The 18,421-nt window shown below is 37.5% G+C and overlaps 1 protein-coding gene across 1 annotated transcript in view; it reads left to right on the forward strand.

Annotated features, from left to right (window-relative positions):
• LOC137390735 (titin-like) overlaps positions 1-18,384 on the forward strand; it is a 133,535-nt gene extending 115,151 nt beyond the window's left edge. The window contains exons 78-88 of the mRNA XM_068077057.1: positions 24-210; positions 625-855; positions 2,003-2,174; positions 3,745-3,968; positions 4,765-4,984; positions 5,791-6,014; positions 7,008-12,352; positions 14,068-14,248; positions 14,667-14,705; positions 15,261-15,593; positions 17,580-18,384. Of these exons, the coding sequence (XP_067933158.1) occupies positions 24-210; positions 625-855; positions 2,003-2,174; positions 3,745-3,968; positions 4,765-4,984; positions 5,791-6,014; positions 7,008-12,352; positions 14,068-14,248; positions 14,667-14,705; positions 15,261-15,593; positions 17,580-17,797 (7,374 nt within the window). The 3' untranslated portion in view covers positions 17,798-18,384. The remainder of the gene's footprint in view (positions 1-23; positions 211-624; positions 856-2,002; positions 2,175-3,744; positions 3,969-4,764; positions 4,985-5,790; positions 6,015-7,007; positions 12,353-14,067; positions 14,249-14,666; positions 14,706-15,260; positions 15,594-17,579) is intronic.
• Positions 18,385-18,421: the final 37 nt, after the last annotated feature.

An 18,421-nucleotide genomic window follows, 5' to 3' on the forward strand; every position in this document is an offset into this window, starting at 1 on the left:
GTCAATATTTTATTATTGTACAGAGACCTGAAGTACCGGCAGGAAAAGCGTCTCAACTTCAGATTGTACAGGTAAAGTCTGATCATCAGTCTACCAGGGTGGTCGGAGATGCTGGAGAGCAGCAGTATGTCATTGAGTTTGAAGAGAGAGTTGATGACTATTCACCTCCTAAGATTGTAGAGCCTTTGCAACCTGTTGCTGTCGTAGAAGGTTAGTTCTAGTTTTTGGTATTCTGATACTTGATAGCTTTTGTATTGTTTTCTATTATATTAAACAATTAGGAAATTATGTACAGTTATTAATTCTGTTTATTAAATGCTCATTTTATGTTTTGAACTCATCAAAATCTTTTTTTAAGTTTTGCGTCGTAAAGTATTACCTGATGTTTTTGCTGCAGTAATTTGAAAAACTTAAGAACTGTTTACATTTACTGGTTCCAGTTGCGTATATCAAAGCGGTCAAAGATAACTCCAAACCTTTTAACAACTAGCATTTCAGTGATTTAAAGCGCTTTTAATGTTTTTGCTGTAAAATTTGTCTTTTTTTACATTTTCTACTTTGTCTAAATTTATCTTGATAGCTTCTGCAAGTATATTTGTAAAATTTACCAATGATCATTTTTAGGAGATGATGCGATTTTCTCATGCACTATCGTGGGATATCCAACGCCAGAAATACGCTGGCTTATTGATGGAAAAGAGATTCCACGCTCTGACAGAGTTACAATCTCCTTTGAAAATGGTGTGTCTACATTACAAGTCAGTCAAGTCAGGCCTCTTGATGAAGCTGTCTATGTGGTGGAGGCAACTAATAAAGTTGGCAAAGCAACTGTTTCTGCTAACCTTGTGGTTGTTGGTAAGTATGGAACCAAGTCTAAAAGCGTTAACAAAACTGAAAGATAGGGATTTAAATGTTAGGATAGTTTGAGAAATGTTTGAAAAGTCTGAGATTTTTCTTTCGAAGTCTAACAAGTTGTTTGAAGCAGTGAGATATTTTATGAACACTGTGAAAGCATAAACACGATAGTAAGTTTTTGCTAGCCTTGTAGCGTTGAGTGCTCTCAACATGATGAGAAGACACTCGGTTAGACATACTTGAGACAACTTGCGAACACAACTGATCGACCTACATGTAACTTCATCGGTATCCGATCACGTAGTCGCCTGTTTACTGCAACATATGTGCTTCATGAAAGGAGTAAACAAAAATTTATTCTGCAGGACTCTTTGCACGATGCTCTAATAAAATGGTTTGCAAAGCACAAAATACAAATTTAAATAAAAGGTAACAAAACCAACCAGCCAAAGTTATCAAATGCTATAAAGAATAAAATTAATTGTCTATTTTTGACTTAATTTTATCAATTTTTAGAGGTGCAGTCGAGCAAAACGTAGCGGTGCATTATTGTTTAATTTGAGCGTTTCAACAAAATTTGAAGTCTAAATCTTGAAGTTTACAGAGGCACTTTAGGATTTTTTAGATCATACAAAACTGGTGGCTCTCACAATTTTAACCAACCTTTCGATATAAATTGATTTGTAGCTAGTGCCTAGCTAGCATGGTTTTCCTGTAACATAATCAATCAGCAACTTAGACACTTGGGGAGTTTTATGCCAATGTTTATCTGCTGAGACTCGCTTATGCGTATTTGGATGATATCGCTCTTTAAAACACTCGAAAACTTGCTAGTTGTGTTTATACCTTGATTCTATGGTAATATAAGCACCTGTTAGCTCGGCATTCTTTAGATTCTTGTCAGCGAGTCAGCATTGCACTACATAAAACATTGAACTGATTCTCAGATGAGGAGAGCTGTGGATGTTAAAAAATACAAAAACCCACAATATATCACATTTGAATGGTATCTATAAATTATCATTTAACGTGTTTTGCAAAAAAGATAGATGCAAAAAATTGCACATAAATGTTACAATCTATCTTTCACTCCGAGTCAGTTAGCACTGTCGAGAGTCAAACAATACATGTTCAAATTTATGTACAGCTCCCGGAACAGTCATAGAGAGCTCAACAACGACTATGACACGAAAGCGGCAGGACTATGTCATCACCGGAGACCAGGTGGTAGAGAGCACTGTCGGAGTTACAGAGGCTCCACCAAGGTTTCTAACCGTCCCTCCATCTGTCATCACTGTTGAGAAAGGAAGCAGTGTCAGGTAAGACAATAGTGGTTATTACTATCCCAGCAAAATAACACACTTTTCCTTTCATTGTACAGGCAAGTGTGTGTAGCCTATCACAAGTTCATTACGATTTGTAGTTTAGTAGATTAAAAGTCGATTTTACACCTCGACTGTTTAATAAATGATTTTCTAGTCTCAAATCAGCTTTACTAAACTATTACACATGAGCAGTGATCAGCGAGTTTTCCTAACTGCTTCTTCCTTTCCAGCTAGTCATCACTGATTGATTGAATTGATTTGTTTTGACAAATGGTCAACAGCAGGTTGAGATTATTGTCAACAGTAAGACCTTGTCATTTGCTAGCGTATGACCACTATTGCTGGCAAGTCTTTTAACTTGTTAATAATTAATTATTAAAAGCAAACAGATATTATGCTAAGCAATATTGTAAAGGAAACTGCCGATTCCCTTTACTCTCCACAAGACAGTCAAATAACAACACCCCGTGTTAAGTTGCAGTTATATATATATTTAATAAATAAATACCTAAATATACATGCATGACAAGTAAATACTTGATGAAAATACCTGCATGATCAAAGAAAATACATATAGAGCGCTTGCGCTACGACTCTGACTTTCAAACGATATCTTCTCCCTTTTATATTTTGAGCCGTTGCCTGGGCTCCGCTCATTTTTCTGCTCTTTCACACCGGCATCCTTTCGGTCCCTCGGTCTATATTCTTGGTCTTCTTGGTAGTTCGAGTTCTTACTGGTGGCCAGGCCTCCTTGGTACCTTGGAGGCTCGACCCTATGACTATGGTAGCCATGAGGTCTATCGCTACGGCCCCGATCGCGGTGCTCTGCCGTAACAATATTTAATTATCACGTTTATATTATCACATGTTTATATTATCACATGTTTATATTATCACATGTTTATATTATCACATGTTTATATTATCACATGTTTATATTATCACATGTTTATAATATCACATGTTTATATTATCACATGTTTATAATATCACATGTTTATATTATCACATGTTTATATTATCACATGTTTATATTATCACATGTTTATATTATCACATGTTTATAATATCACATGTTTATATTATCACATGTTTATATTATCACATGTTTATATTATCACATGTTTATATTATCACATGTTTATATTATCACATGTTTATATTATCACATGTTTATAATATCACATGTTTATATTATCACATGTTTATATTATCACATGTTTATATTATTACATGTTTATAATATCACATGTTTATATTATCACATGTTTATATTATTACATGTTTACATTATCACATGTTTGTAATATCACATGTTTATATTATCTCATGTTTATACTGTATTGAACTTTACCAGACACCGTCAAAAGTGGTCAAGTCATGCTAGGAATGACCACTGAGTTTCATAGCAGCATTCTTTGGTTCGTCCAACGAAGGTTGCTCAGAAAAGCTAAATGATGAAGTTGCCTATATTAGCCTCAAAGCAGGTGGTCAAAAAGTATCCTTTATTTTTTGTTACTGACAAACTGAAATGCTTTTTAAATTTTACCTTTCTTTATTGCAGCATACCTTGCACAGTCGAAGGTGCGCCCATGCCAACGCTGCAGTGGTACCACAACGATGTATCACTCGAGCCCAAGCCGCGTTACCAGATAATAGTAAATGAAGAATCTGGAGTGAGCTCTGTCGAGATTGAGCAGATAACCGAAGAAGACCTTGGCACCTACAAGGTGCAAGCTGAGAACAGCACAGGCTTTGCAACTACGACTTGCATTCTTACCTTCAAAAGTAAGTGTATTTGATAGCATGCTTGTATGCTCTTTTGCCTTCAATTGTATGAATTTTGGTTTATAGAAAATATGGAAAGTTTTCTATGAGTTTCCTTCTTGTGATAATTGCTGAGAAAATTTATAAAACTGTGAAGCTGAACTAGCTCATGATAAACTGCTGTGGAACTGCTGGTCTCAACCTGACAGCTGTATTGTTTCATGAACATGGTGTAAGACCAACTCGACACTTCGTTCTGTTAATAAGCTAACAGTCTTGTGGCATCTACATGTAACTTCTTCATGAAATAATGTTTCAGAGGAAATCAATATTGCACTAGTCGTTATAAAGTAATTATACCTTTTTTTTACAACGGTAGCACTACTTGCAGGTTATACTATTTACTATTAGTGTTTGTTTGAGCAATCTCCTGAAGATCAAATATGATGTCTGCTTAGCTTCCTGCAAGCGGAGATTGCGTGCGCGTTTGTTAAGAGCATTGTTACACAAACAATGGCTCTGTGATCTTGGTTGGACATGTCTGAGCCAAGTGGCAAGAAAACCTGGACGGTTAGAAACATGCCCAACTGCCGAGAGCAATTTAAAGTTGTATGTCATTCATGTCACCACCAGAGGCTGCTTTAGGAAATCAAGCAGCTGTGACCTAGTGGTCTAAAACATCTGACCTTTGAACCTATTACCCGCTAGTTGTACTGCAAGCTTATCTTTTGGTATACTTTTATAAATTCTATCATTAACGACCTCTTGACCTCTTGAATGCTTAGGTATTGTTTACCAGCTGCAAACATGATTTCAGCAACAGAGACCAAGACTACAGTCACTGAGAGCACATCGACCACCGTCATCCATGGGAAGACAATCACCAAAAAGACCATTACAACTACTAAAGATGGTGTAACGGAGACTCAGACATTTGTTGAAGAAGATGTTGATGAGAAGCCTAAGTCTGTTGCTCCTCAGTTCACTTCTATGATAGACTCTCTTAATGTTTTTAAAGGGGAGGAGACGCGGTTTGTGTAAGTATTGGGTGAACTACTTCCTCTCTCACTCGTTTCATCTATTTATGCTCTATGTTGTCTTGCATTATGCTAGCAGGTGAAGGTGTATTAGATCAGTAGTTGCTATAAAAATACTGATCTAGGAATTCATGACCAGCGGCATCTGGTAAATACACTGCAAAAGTAATGCTTTGTAGCATTTTTTCGGTGTAAAGCGTTAAGTTTTTGAATATTTTTGTGAATTCGCTCACATGAAACTCATATATAAAACACAATGATAACAGTAAACACTAGACGTATTTTCCAAATGTTTGCGCAATACTTTAAAAAAAACCAAACAATTTTTTTAAAGTAGTTTGTTTGTTTTGTTTGGTAAACAAAACATTAGTTACGGCATACAGCTTACATGATGCATATTTTAGCAAACCATGGTCGCTTTTGCTTCGCAGACATTGACTAATAGCTTGTCAAGGTTAACTCCAGTTGATTGCTGGCATTATGACTCGAGAGTGGTGTAGGTTAGTCAATGTCTATAAGACTGAAAAGAAATGTGAAAAGAAGTGATTTGTTGCCAATTGTGTGAATTGTTTGTTGAGTGATTTGTGCCATGCTACTTACATCAGCAATGTGAGCTGCATAAAATATACATAAGTGTATCCTCCATTGGCTGGTAACACCATCTTACCAGAGCTTTCTGTCAGTGATTTTAATTGCTCCATAAAGTATATCAATTTATTTCATGAACTTAGCACACATTACTAATTGCACAGGTCTTACTGTTGGCAGCAGCAGCACAGTTAGTTCTTCTACTTCCTACTTTGCAGCTGTCAGCTCAACCACGATGTTAGACCGATGCCTACTGTCCAGTGGTACAGAGAAGAAATTGAAATCCAATCCACCAAAGATGTTCTCTTGGAGTTTGATGACTCCACATACTGTTGCACCCTTTTTATTCCCAAAACTAGTCCTGAGTTCAAAGGAACCTACTCATGTCGGGCTGAAAATGATGCTGGATTTGCAGTAACTACAGCTTCTCTATTTATTGAAGGTAAAATAGTCATTGTAATTGTTTGAAGTTTGGTATTCGATATATATAAATAAATTGTTTATGGATTGTTTACGTTGTAGAAGCCTCTACTGTATATATATACAGTAGACTGCTGTATATATATATACAGTAGTATTTTATATGTATATATACATAATCTATCTTTTTAAAGGGCAGAAGGCATGGTATATATAATTTTATTGGACTGTCCATAATCATGTTTATAAAAAATGTTTTACATATGGTGCCATTACAAAACAGATCAATAACTTGTATTTATTTTTATAAATATATAATGAATAGATGACCAACAGGGCAATAGTCACCATACGCTCATGTATAGCAGTTGAATGTATGTTACATCATTGTCAGTAATTGGGCGATGCACATACATACTATGGTGACTGGTGTAAGGGGGTCTCAGCGTGTGGATGCTAACACAGGAACAATTTATTGTACAATTGTTCATTTCTTCCCTTTGTAAAACTGCAACTTGAGCCCATGCCATATTTCATTGCTAAATACTCAGATCTTTGTAGGCATTGCTGAGCGTATTTAAGATCACCTCAAATCCTAGTAAAAAATTTAATATTAAAAACAACGAAAAAAATTTTAAATAATAGAAACCGTCTATACTTTCTGATAAAATTTACTAGTTATAAATTACACAGTAAGATAATTTTGAAAACAAATTTGTAGCGCAGGTAGCTAGCATTAAGCTACAACATAATTTATGTAAAGTACTCATAAAATCAAATTTAGTTGGGGCAGTTCCAGTAAAATATAAAGTTCTACGAATAGTTTTTAGGGGTGTAATTACTGACATTAGGAAACATTTTTAGGGTAGTTCTATCTTTTTTATAGACCATAAAATACTTAGTGCCTAAAATGCTAACTTTTTAGTTTCTGCCATTTTGTATATTGTTCATTTATTTGGCAGATTAGTTTCTTTTCGGAATTAAATGTTTGATGTACATTTGACGATATTTATAGAGTTTAAGTTGACTGATGACCAACAAACTCACAAGGATGTGGAAGTAAAGCAGTCTCACTCTGAGTTTGTTCTTAATAAAGAACTTCAAGAGACTTCAGAAACTTTGTTGACTGTCACTGCTGAAATTCCAAAAGAACGAGATATAGAGAGAAGTGCCATTGAAGTTGTACCTGATGAAAAGAACATTCAAGATGATTCACAAATCGTGGAAGGTCTTACTACTGCGGGCACCATTTCAAAAGATCTGGAATGGACCCAACCTTATACTGAGACGGTTGAAGAAGTCACACCCAAAGAAGATAAACAGATAATTGATCAGGCAGTTGCTGATGTTTCAAAGCCTGCTGCATTGGAGACAGGAGACCTCGGTACGTCAGACGTTGACTTGGAAACAGTGCAAGCCACAATCGATGCTCCTCAAGAAACTGTAGCGGAGGAATTGAAACCTGAAGATGTGGAAGTAGAGCAACCTCATTCCGAGTTTGTTCTTAACAAAGAACTTCAAGAAACTTCTGAAACAATGTTGACTCACGTAGATGAAGTTCCAAAAGAACGAGATATAGAGACAAGTGTCATTGAAAATGTACCTGATGAAAAGGAATTTCAAGATGATTCACAGATTGTAGAAGGTCTCACTAGAGAGGCTTCCATTTCAAAAGATCTAGAAGGCGTTCAACCTTATACTGAGACGGCTGAAGTAGTCAAACCCAAAGAAGACAAAGAGACAATTGATCAGGCAATTGCTGATGTTTCAAAGCCTGATGCATTGGAGACAGGCGACCTCGGCACATCAGCCATTGACTTGGAAACAGTGCACACTACAATTGAAGCTCTTCAAGGAACTGTAGCAGAGGAATCGAAGTCTGTCGATGCGGAAGTAGAGCAACCTCACTCCGAGTTTGTTCTTAACAAAGAACTTCAAGAGACTTCTGAAACAACATTGATTGGGGCTGCTGAAATTCCAAAAGAGCGAGATATTGAGACAAGTGTCATTGAAGATGTACCAAATGAGAAGGAATTTCAAGATGGTTCACAGACTGTGGAAGGTCTCACTAGAGAAGTGTCTATTTCAAAAGATCTAGAAGGCACTCAACCTTATACTGAGACGGCGGAAGTAGTCAAACCCAAAGAAGACAAAGAGATAATTGATCAGGTAGTTGCTGATATTTCAAAGCCTGATGCATTGGAGACAGGAGACCTCGGCACATCAGCTATTGACTTGGAAACAGTGCATACTACAATTGACGCTCCTCAAGGAACTGTAGCAAAAGAATCGAAGCCTGTCGATGTGGAAGTAGAGCAGCCTCATTCCGAGTTTGTTCTTAACAAAGAACTTCAAGAAACCTCCGAAACTATGTTGACACAGGTAGATGAAATTCCAAAAGAACGAGATATTGAGACAAGTGTCATTGAAGATGTACCAGATGAGAAGGAATTTCAAGATGATTCACAAATTGTGGAAGGACTCACTAGAGAGGCTTCCATTTCAAAAGATCTGGAAGGAACCCAACCTTACAGTGAGACAGTTGAAGAAGTCAAACCTAAAGAAGATAAGGAGGTAATTGATCAGGTAGTCGCTGATGTTTCAAAGCCTGATGCATTGGAGACAGGAGACTTTGGCACATCAGCCGTTGACTTGGAAACAGTGCAAGCCACAATCGATGCTCCTCAAGGAACTGTAGCAGAGGAATTGAAACCTGAAGATGTGGAAGTAGAGCAACCTCACTCCGAGTTTGTTCTTAACAAAGAACTTCAAGAAACTTCCGAAACAATGTTGACACAGGCAGATGAAATTCCAAAAGAACGAGATATTGAGACAAGTGTCATTGAAGATGTACCAGATGAGAAGGAATTTCAAGATGATTCACAAATTGTGGAAGGTCTCACTAGAGAGGCTTCCATTTCAAAAGATCTGGAAAGAACTCAACCTTACAGTGAGACAGTTGAAGAAGTCAAACCCAAGGAAGATAAGGAGGTCATTGATCAGGTAGTTGCTGACATTTCAAAGCCTGATGCATTGGAGACAGGAGACCTTGGCACATCATCCATTGACTTGGAAACAGTGCAAACCACAATTGATGCTCCTCAAGGAACTGTAGCAAAAGAATCGAAGCCTGTCGATGTGGAAGTAGAGCAGCCTCATTCCGAGTTTGTTCTTAACAAAGAACTTCAAGAAACTTCCGAAACTATGTTGACACAGGTAGATGAAATTCTAAAAGAACGAGATATTGAGACAAGTGTCATTGAAGATGTACCTGATGAGAAGGAATTTCAAGATGATTCACAAATTGTGGAAGGACTCACTAGAGAGGCTTCCATTTCAAAAGATCTGGAAGGAACCCAACCTTACAGTGAGACAGTTGAAGAAGTCAAACCTAAAGAAGATAAGGAGGTAATTGATCAGGTAGTCGCTGATGTTTCAAAGCCTGATGCATTGGAGACAGGAGACTTTGGCACATCAGCCGTTGACTTGGAAACAGTGCAAGCCACAATCGATGCTCCTCAAGGAACTGTAGCAGAGGAATTGAAACCTGAAGATGTGGAAGTAGAGCAACCTCACTCCGAGTTTGTTCTTAACAAAGAACTTCAAGAAACTTCCGAAACTATGTTGACACAGGTAGATGAAATTCTAAAAGAACGAGATATTGAGACAAGTGTCATTGAAGATGTACCTGATGAAAAGGAATTTCAAGATGATTCACAAGTTGTGGAAGGTCTCACTAGAGAGGCTTCCATTTCAAAAGATCTGGAAATAACTCAACCTTACAGTGAGACAGTTGAAGAATTCAAACCCAAGGAAGATAAGGAGGTCATTGATCAGGTAGCTGCTGACATTTCAAAGCCTGATGCATTGGAGACAGGAGACCTTGGCACATCATCCATTGACTTGGAAACAGTGCAGATCGCAATTGATGCTCCTCAAGGAACTGTAGCAAAAGAATCGAAGCCTGTCGATGTGGAAGTAGAGCAGCCTCATTCCGAGTTTGTTCTTAACAAAGAACTTCAAGAAACCTCCGAAACTATGTTGACACAGGTAGATGAAATTCCAAAAGAACGAGATATTGAGACAAGTGTCATTGAAGATGTACCAAATGAGAAGGAATTTCAAGATGATTCACAAATTGTGGAAGGACTCACTAGAGAGGCTTCCATTTCAAAAGATCTGGAAGGAACCCAACCTTACAGTGAGACAGTTGAAGAAGTCAAACCTAAAGAAGATAAGGAGGTAATTGATCAGGTAGTCGCTGATGTTTCAAAGCCTGATGCATTGGAGACAGGAGACTTCGGCACATCAGCCGTTGACTTGGAAACAGTGCAAGCCACAATCGATGCTCCTCAAGGAACTGTAGCAGAGAAATTGAAACCCGAATATGTGGAAGTAGAGCAACCTCACTCCGAGATTGTTCTTAACAAAGAACTTCAAGAAACTTCCGAAACTATGTTGACACAGGTAGATGAAATTCCAAAAGAACGAGATATTGAGACAAGTGTCATTGAAGATGTACCAGATGAGAAGGAATTTCAAGATGATTCACAAATTGTGGAAGGACTCACTAGAGAGGCTTCCATTTCAAAAGATCTGGAAGGAACCCAACCTTACAGTGAGACAGTTGAAGAAGTCAAACCTAAAGAAAATAAGGAGGTAATTGATCAGGTAGTCGCTGATGTTTCAAAGCCTGATGCATTGGAGACAGGAGACTTCGGCACATCAGCCATTGACTTGGAAACAGTGCAAGCCACAATCGATGCTCTTCAAGGAACTGTAGCAGAGGAATTGAAACCTGAAAATGTGGAAGTAGAGCAACCTCACTCCGAGTTTGTTCTTAACAAAGAACTTCAAGAAACTTCTGAAACTATGTTGACACAGGTAGATGAAATTCCAAAAGAACGAGATATTGAGACAAGTGTCATTGAAGATGTACCTGATGAAAAGGAATTTCAAGATGATTCACAAATTGTGGAAGGTCTAACTAGGGAGGCTTCCATTTCAAAAGATCTGGAAAGAACCCAACCATACAGTGAGACAGTTGAAGAAGTCAAACCCAAGGAAGATAAGGAGGTCATTGATCAGGTGGTTGCTGATATTTCAAAGCCTGATGCATTGGAGACAGGAGACCTCGGCACATCATCCATTGACTTGGAAACAGTGCAAACCACAATTGATGCTCCTCAAGGAACTGTAGCAAAAGAATCGAAGCTCGTCGATGCGGAAGTAGAGCAGCCTCATTCTGAGTTTGTTCTTAACAAAGAACTTCAAGAAACATCCGAAACTATGTTGACACAGGTAGATGAAGTTCCAAAAGAACGAGATATTGAGACAAGTGTCATTGAAGATGTACCAGATGAGAAGGAATTTCAAGATGATTCACAAATTGTGGAAGGACTCACTAGAGAGGCTTTCATTTCAAAAGATCTGGAAGGAACCCAACCTTACAGTGAGACAGTTGAAGAAGTCAAACCTAAAGAAGATAAGGAGGTAATTGATCAGGTAGTCGCTGATGTTTCAAAGCCTGATGCATTGGAGACAGGAGACTTCAGCACGTCAGCCATTGACTTGGAAACAGTGCAAGCCACCGTCGATGCTCCTCAAGGAACTGTAGCAGAGGAATTGAAACCTGAAGATGTAGAAGTAGCGAAACCGCAGTCTGAGTTGGTTCTTAACAAAGAACTTCAAGAGACTTCAGAAACAATTATGAACACTGTAACTGAAATTTCTAAAGGTACCGATGAAAAAGTAATCACCATAAAAGATGTCTTTGAGGAAAAAGACTCTCAAGATAACATTGAAGTTATCGAAGGTACCACAAGGGAAATATTACAAACAGATGATGTAAAAGTGGCAGAGCCATATTTTGATACAGCTGAAAAAATCAATCTTCAAGGTTCTAAAGAGATCGTTGATCAAATAGCAATTGAGATTTCCCAACCAGAACATATGGAAACTGGAAAAAATTTGTTGGGAGTTGTTAGCAAAGAAGGAATCAATGAGAAGCCATTGATAGTGGACAGATTTGCAGCGGAAGTATCTCAAGCAGAGAATTTGGAATTAGGCGTGCCTATTGATAGGATGCCTCAACAAACGACACAGTATGTTTCAGAAACAGTCAGTCAGTTTGCACCCCAGACAAGCAAGTCAGTAGACTTAGAGTTCAGCGAAACGTTTTTTGAGCAAGTTAACAAAGAAACAGCAAAAGATCTTCATGAAGTTGAGGATACTCGTGCTGCTGAAGGTTCCCAAATGGAAGCTCTGGAAACTAGCATCCCAATCATTGATGATGACAAATCAGATGCACAACTGATTCCATCCGATGAAAGCCAGCTGGATCAACATTCTGTGCATGAGGTCAGTGCTGAATTTTTTTAATTAATTGTGCTACTTTAAACATGCTACTTTGGATTTTTCTGATTGTTGGGTAGCTAGAAGGTAAAACAAGATAGGTGTAGTAACCATCAATTTCGAGCATGTGAGGTTGTTAAGCTTTGTGTTTAGTTTGGGTTTTTTTTTAATTCCAGTGCTTTTCTTGTGCAATTTTCACATACATGTTAAGTGTATTATTTTCCTTTTCAAAACTGTCAATCTAAGCATGTTCAAATAAAATGAATGAAGAAGTTACTTGAAAACTACCATTTATACAGGTAATGCTATGTTGTTACTCACGATGTCAAATTAGTATGATATTTTCGCTTAAAGTCAATTTTGTGAAATAATACCAAATTAATTTTGACAATTGAAAAATTCCATGTTAACTAAACTTCTTTTGCTGACTGTTTGCTCACATCATGCCTTGCTCATCTGCTTACCTCGCCCTCTTTTAGCTCCTCTACTTTAGTAGGCACCTGAGAGCATCACTTTTGTCTGTCAAGATGCAAATATTTTCAAAGAGTCTTTGCCTGCATCGTCCATTTATATAGAGAGTTTGGCTTTACAAACCGATATTACAGTAACTGAAAAAAAATTGGTCATCATTTTGTGATTCACAAGCAACTTTCGATTGTACACCACCAAAGATTAGTGATGTTTTAGACAACCACGCTGTCAGAGGAGAACAGGTGTTTCCTATAGAAAATTTGCAGTTTTCTATCAAACCATTTAACTTATCAGCCTATCAGAATTTGTATCTCTTTATGATATTTCTACTGATGGGATCTTTACAATGCACAAATTTCCAATTTTGGACTTGAAATAACTCGAAGGTCATCTTATATAAGAAACTAAAAAGACGTTGACTCATTGTCACACTTTGTAACGGTACAAGGTCACACTTTGTAACGGTACAAGGCTACGAATACTCCGACGAAGTTTCTGTTGCTTTAGAGGCAATAGGCAGACCATGAGGATGTTTTCACCGATTTCATAGATTAAAAGAGGGGAAAAAGATGTTACTGCAATTCGCACCAAAACAATCAATTGATGAAATAACTCATTTTAGAATCCCAAATTGTCAATGTCTCAACAAACCTAGTGGTTGTTCCATTTAATAATAGCTCCAGACAGTCTTGAATCATCCCTTTCATAGTTGATAACTCTACTCCAGACTTTGTAGGAGAGCTTTCAAATGACTTGTTCAAGAACTAGAACAGACAAACCTGGTACATATTTTGTTATCAGTTCACGAACTCTTCTTAGCAACTGCAGGCGTTGTCGGTACAGCAAAGCTGTCAAAGATATCATAGAACCAGTCATTCATAACATGCAAAAAAATATTGTGATAGCGAGGGCTCAAATCTAAAATTACTTGCAACCATATCGAGTCTTTCTCGTAGGGTAATGTTGGGTGACACATTTCTCTACTATAGATTCTCATAGTTCAGTGCTTTTGATGACTAATGCTACCATTTTGTTATTTTTGCTTTATCCTCATTTGATACTAGCACAACTTTATGTCCTTCAATTCGCAGCACTTGCCGTTGCTTTTATTTCTGTCTCTTTTTCGCACAATTGTAAACTTGTTAGGAATGTATTGTTTAAAAAGCGCTTTCTAAACCATATTGTATCACTCTCAGCAAACCCTAAAGTTAATGTTCTGTACCTGCTGATGTATATCAATTGTTCAATAGACTACTTGGCAAGTGGATGATCAGGTAATCAATGAGGAAAGACTATCTACATCAGATGATGCTGAGCCATTCAGCATGAAACTGGCTGATGTCACAACAGAGGACAGCAGCCAGTACTCAACCGTTGCATCTAGTCAGCATGGAAAGGTCGTAACATCTTCTTCTGTCACTATTGTTACAAGTGAGTGTTTGTATTGACCTCTAACATCATTCAGGTATCTTGTATACATGTATAACATTTTATTGGCACTGGTAATCATCAACGAAATGTTTTTGTTACATGCCTAAAGAAAATAAAAATGTAAACTGGGAGTTATCTTCTCTGCAGTACATTACTTATTCTTTCTATACGCATAATCAGCAAACTTTGCCTGCTTAGGAGATGAATAAATATTTTAGCTCGCGGTATGCTTTAAATTAGTGTCTATGCTTTTAATGCATAACTTTGATTCGGCATTCGTGATTACTCAATAAGTGAGCTATTAGCACTTATTAGTTAATGAAAGCACCACTCTGGCTTGTCAGCGCGCAAGAGATGGGCTTGCTCTTCAGTAGGGGTGTTCGAGTGATTAACAGCCAGCGTTTATTATCCCTTTCAGAGTCGGAAACATCAATTGAAGAGTTCTTGGAGACATCTGGTGAGTAGCTACTAGCAAATGAAAACAAAATTTTCGCTTTTACTCTTCGTGTTGGTTCTTTAGTGTAGAGACCCAGCATTTGTTGCATACTTCTCCTCATCTGTAAATGTCAGCGTCAGCAAGTTTCCTCCATGTCATTAGGGAGCTTCCTGCTCATTTGATCTCTAGCTACTTTTATTGACCCTTGTTTCACCTTTTCACTTTTTTATCCCACTTTTATCAATTTGAGTGTTGTATGAGGCTATCTGTCTTGTTGTCAGTGCTATAACAAGCTATTTTCTCTGAATATGCACAAAGTAACAGAACATGAGAAAACCTAATTCTTGGGCGAATAGAATCTTTACCAACTTGTATAAGTTTTCTTTCATTTCCTTCTCACTAGAAGAACATAGTTGTGTCAACCCAAAAGCTAGAGGTCAGTTTTTCTAGTCGTAAATGAAAGATTTTGACTTTTTGCTGTTAAAAATGCGATTGAAGTGTTTGTAAGAATAGCTAATCATTAGACATGCATGCTTGGGCTGGTTGGTTATCACCCCAATCTTCATTTGTTTATAGCCTCATTTCCCACATTAAACCTACAAGATGGTTCGCCACAGTCTACGGAGTTGGCTATGGCCCCGATATTCGCTGCTCCTCTCCACGAAGAGAAAGACTTAATCACTGCTGATGCCTCAGCTCCTGTGTTTGTTCAATCATTTGAAAGTGCCGAGGAAACATTACCATTCCAGTTAAGCATTGCTGAGCCCTCTAAAGATGACTCCCCTACTAAGCAGTTGGTCGTAGCCACACCAGTGCTAGAACCTGAGGCTAAGTCTCCATTGGTTACAGAAGAGGTGCAAGAACAACTGGTCGAGCTGGAAATAAAAGCAGAACTCAAATGGGCAAAAAGTTAGTTTTGCATTTTCTATTTGCCGTAGATGAGTAGGCTTTCAGTAATTGATTATCTACTCTACAGAGAAACAACAGCTCAACTAATTGCCTTTGCAATCCATTCACATCTTTAACCTATTACATACATCTACTGCTTATTTGAAATACTTGGAGTGTTTGCATTCCTCTTAAGGTCAGGCCACTCCTTGGTGTTAGCATGCACCCCTTCACTGAGTTATCTAATATTTCCTTGTAGACTCTTTAGTTTGAGTCTTTTGTTAATTGTTCACTTTGAAAAAAATTCACATGTTCGTCAAAGTTTCGAAAATTTTAGGCATTTAATGACAAGAGGTACAAACCAGAAAAATTTAATCGAAAGTAATTTCTTCATGAAATGATTTATAATCCTTTAACTCGTTTGTGGATGAACAGTAGCGGCTGTCAATGACAAACATAAAGTATTATCTTTGTAATTATGTTGCCGACTATCTACTTAACTGACTAAAAAATTTAATGCTTTAGGCAATAATTGATTATCGCGTCATTTACTAACGTCTGTTGCTTTTAAATTGCTCTGTACAAGAAAGTGCAATATTTGTCATAGAAGCAAATGTTGCTTTGTCATTCTACCTACATGTAATCTGCTGGATATGCATTACAAGGAAATTTAATTCCATTGTGTGATGCTGGCTACAAATATAAGCATATTATATTGTTATTGCTCTAACTCAAGAGACAGTGAATGTTAATGTGGTTGATATTTGTTTATGTTTTTCCAAATTATTATAAGCCTTGAAAAATAGCATGTAAAAGCCCCCCATTTTTAATCAGACTAAAAATATAAAAACTGCTTCATTTTTTAAATATTTCATATGAAATGCTGCTCTGTCTGCCATTAAAATACTCAGTCATAGTTGTCAGCAGCTCAACAGCATTGTGCAAAGGGCAGACCAAGGGAAACAAATCGGTCTGGCATAAATGAAAGCATGAAGAAGCTATTACTGTATTAGGTTGTTAGAATTCTTACATTACATTTCCTTCAAGATAGTCATGCTGGCAAGTAAACCTTCAACAATGTAAAGCTGTCATCCAGTAAGAGACCGCTCTAGCCTCAGCTCTTTGCTTGCAGCTTTTCAAAAGGGCAATGCAATACTTAAATTTTTTCATAAAAACTATTCATTTGCTTTTAGGAACAAAGAGGCACAAATTTCGCTTCACTTTTTTAGTGTGTAACACTTGTCTATATTTTACTATTTCTCTCTTAATTGCTCTATTGGGATGAGTAGTCAATTTTTCAAGGTCAATTTGTCAAAATCGACTAGAAACTTTCTGTGTAAACATAGGCTGTCGGTTGTCCTATTGGTTTGATGTCATGTGAAATAAATAATGGTGCTCATGTAGAAATTACACTCTTTGTCTTATGGCGGGTTCACACTAATCGCCATACGCTGTTGTTGTCCTTCTGGCGATTATTTGTCGACTATGTGCACCTTAAATCGATGGCATCGTCGAGGCAACACGGATACGTCAGGGAAAATTGCGGTTGTCAAACTTTCCCAATAGTTCGTTGAGCATCTTCGACAGCCTGTGCGATGTGCACCACTTTGGCGATGATGGTTAGCCGGTTGCGGATTGCTTGAGCTATATTATCTACAGTTGCTGTGGGACTAGCATTTCATCATTTTGGTGACTGCAGTGGATAATGAGAATGCTATACCACTGACTGTCTGCTGATGTAAACACAAACGGGTTTGTGATAGACTGAACATTGTTATTACAGACGATCACCGAAGTATCGTTTGACTAACATACGGCAGATGTAGTGTGAATCAGCCTTTGCCAAGCTAGGAGAAAAGATTAATCATATCAAATGTTATAAACATAGTCGGGAAAGAATAAAAATAAAAATGTAAGGTTTAGGTGCACCAAAGGGTACTTGTAATGTTGAACTGAACATCGCTACTATTTCTTGTTTTGACTAATCCATAACTCTCAACTTTACAGCCCCAACACAGCACACGGAAGTTGTCGAAATTGAGAATATTGTCAAAGACATCGAACCTGAGAACAGTCAAGGTTTGCATCTGAAATCTACGTACCGCATCATGAGCTTGCTGAGTGTCTTACTTGAACTCTTCTTTTTAGCTTCCAAGTTTGCATCTAGTAGAATACACTTATATCTGATCATAGATAAACGAGAAGACAAGATGGCTTCCGCTTGATACTAGTGTTACGTCTGTAGGCCACATTTAGTTTGCTTCAGTACTTGTGAAGACTGTACCTTTAGCGTAGTGCTTCTTTTGCTTTGGTGTTAACCCACTGAGACATAGTGAGTCTTGTTTTTGTGAAGAATGCTACTTTATAAGCCGTCAGCTATTTTGCATAACTTTTTTTATTTTTATAAGCAAGCAGGTTTGATGGAAATGAACCTCATATCAATTTGACTTGTGAAATTTTTGTAGCTGAAATTCCTGCTTGACTAACAGCATTGCATTGTTATATTAGTTGCTACCCTCGCTACTGCTACGCCACATCACTAAATACCTTTGAGTTTGCGCAATAATTTTTACCCTAAAAGCAAGTTTTTACAGAAATCCTTAGCTTTAAATTCCATACATAGAAAGTCACGTTGTCTTATAAATTTTCTGTATTGTTTCTTTTGTCCAAGCCTGTGTATCCTGTAAAGTGTGCGGTACAAGACAGCCCACTCCCATACACTTTATAGGGACACAAGCTTTATTGTACTTTTCACACCCGAGCTGTGTTTTCATGACAGGTGGAACTAGTGCAGGCAAATGGTGATGCGAACTTTTAGCCTAATACTACAAATACAACTATGACCATTG

The sequence above is a fragment of the Watersipora subatra genome, chromosome 3, assembly GCF_963576615.1.
Source record: "Watersipora subatra chromosome 3, tzWatSuba1.1, whole genome shotgun sequence".
NCBI classification, from domain to species: Eukaryota; Metazoa; Bryozoa; class Gymnolaemata; order Cheilostomatida; family Watersiporidae; genus Watersipora; species Watersipora subatra.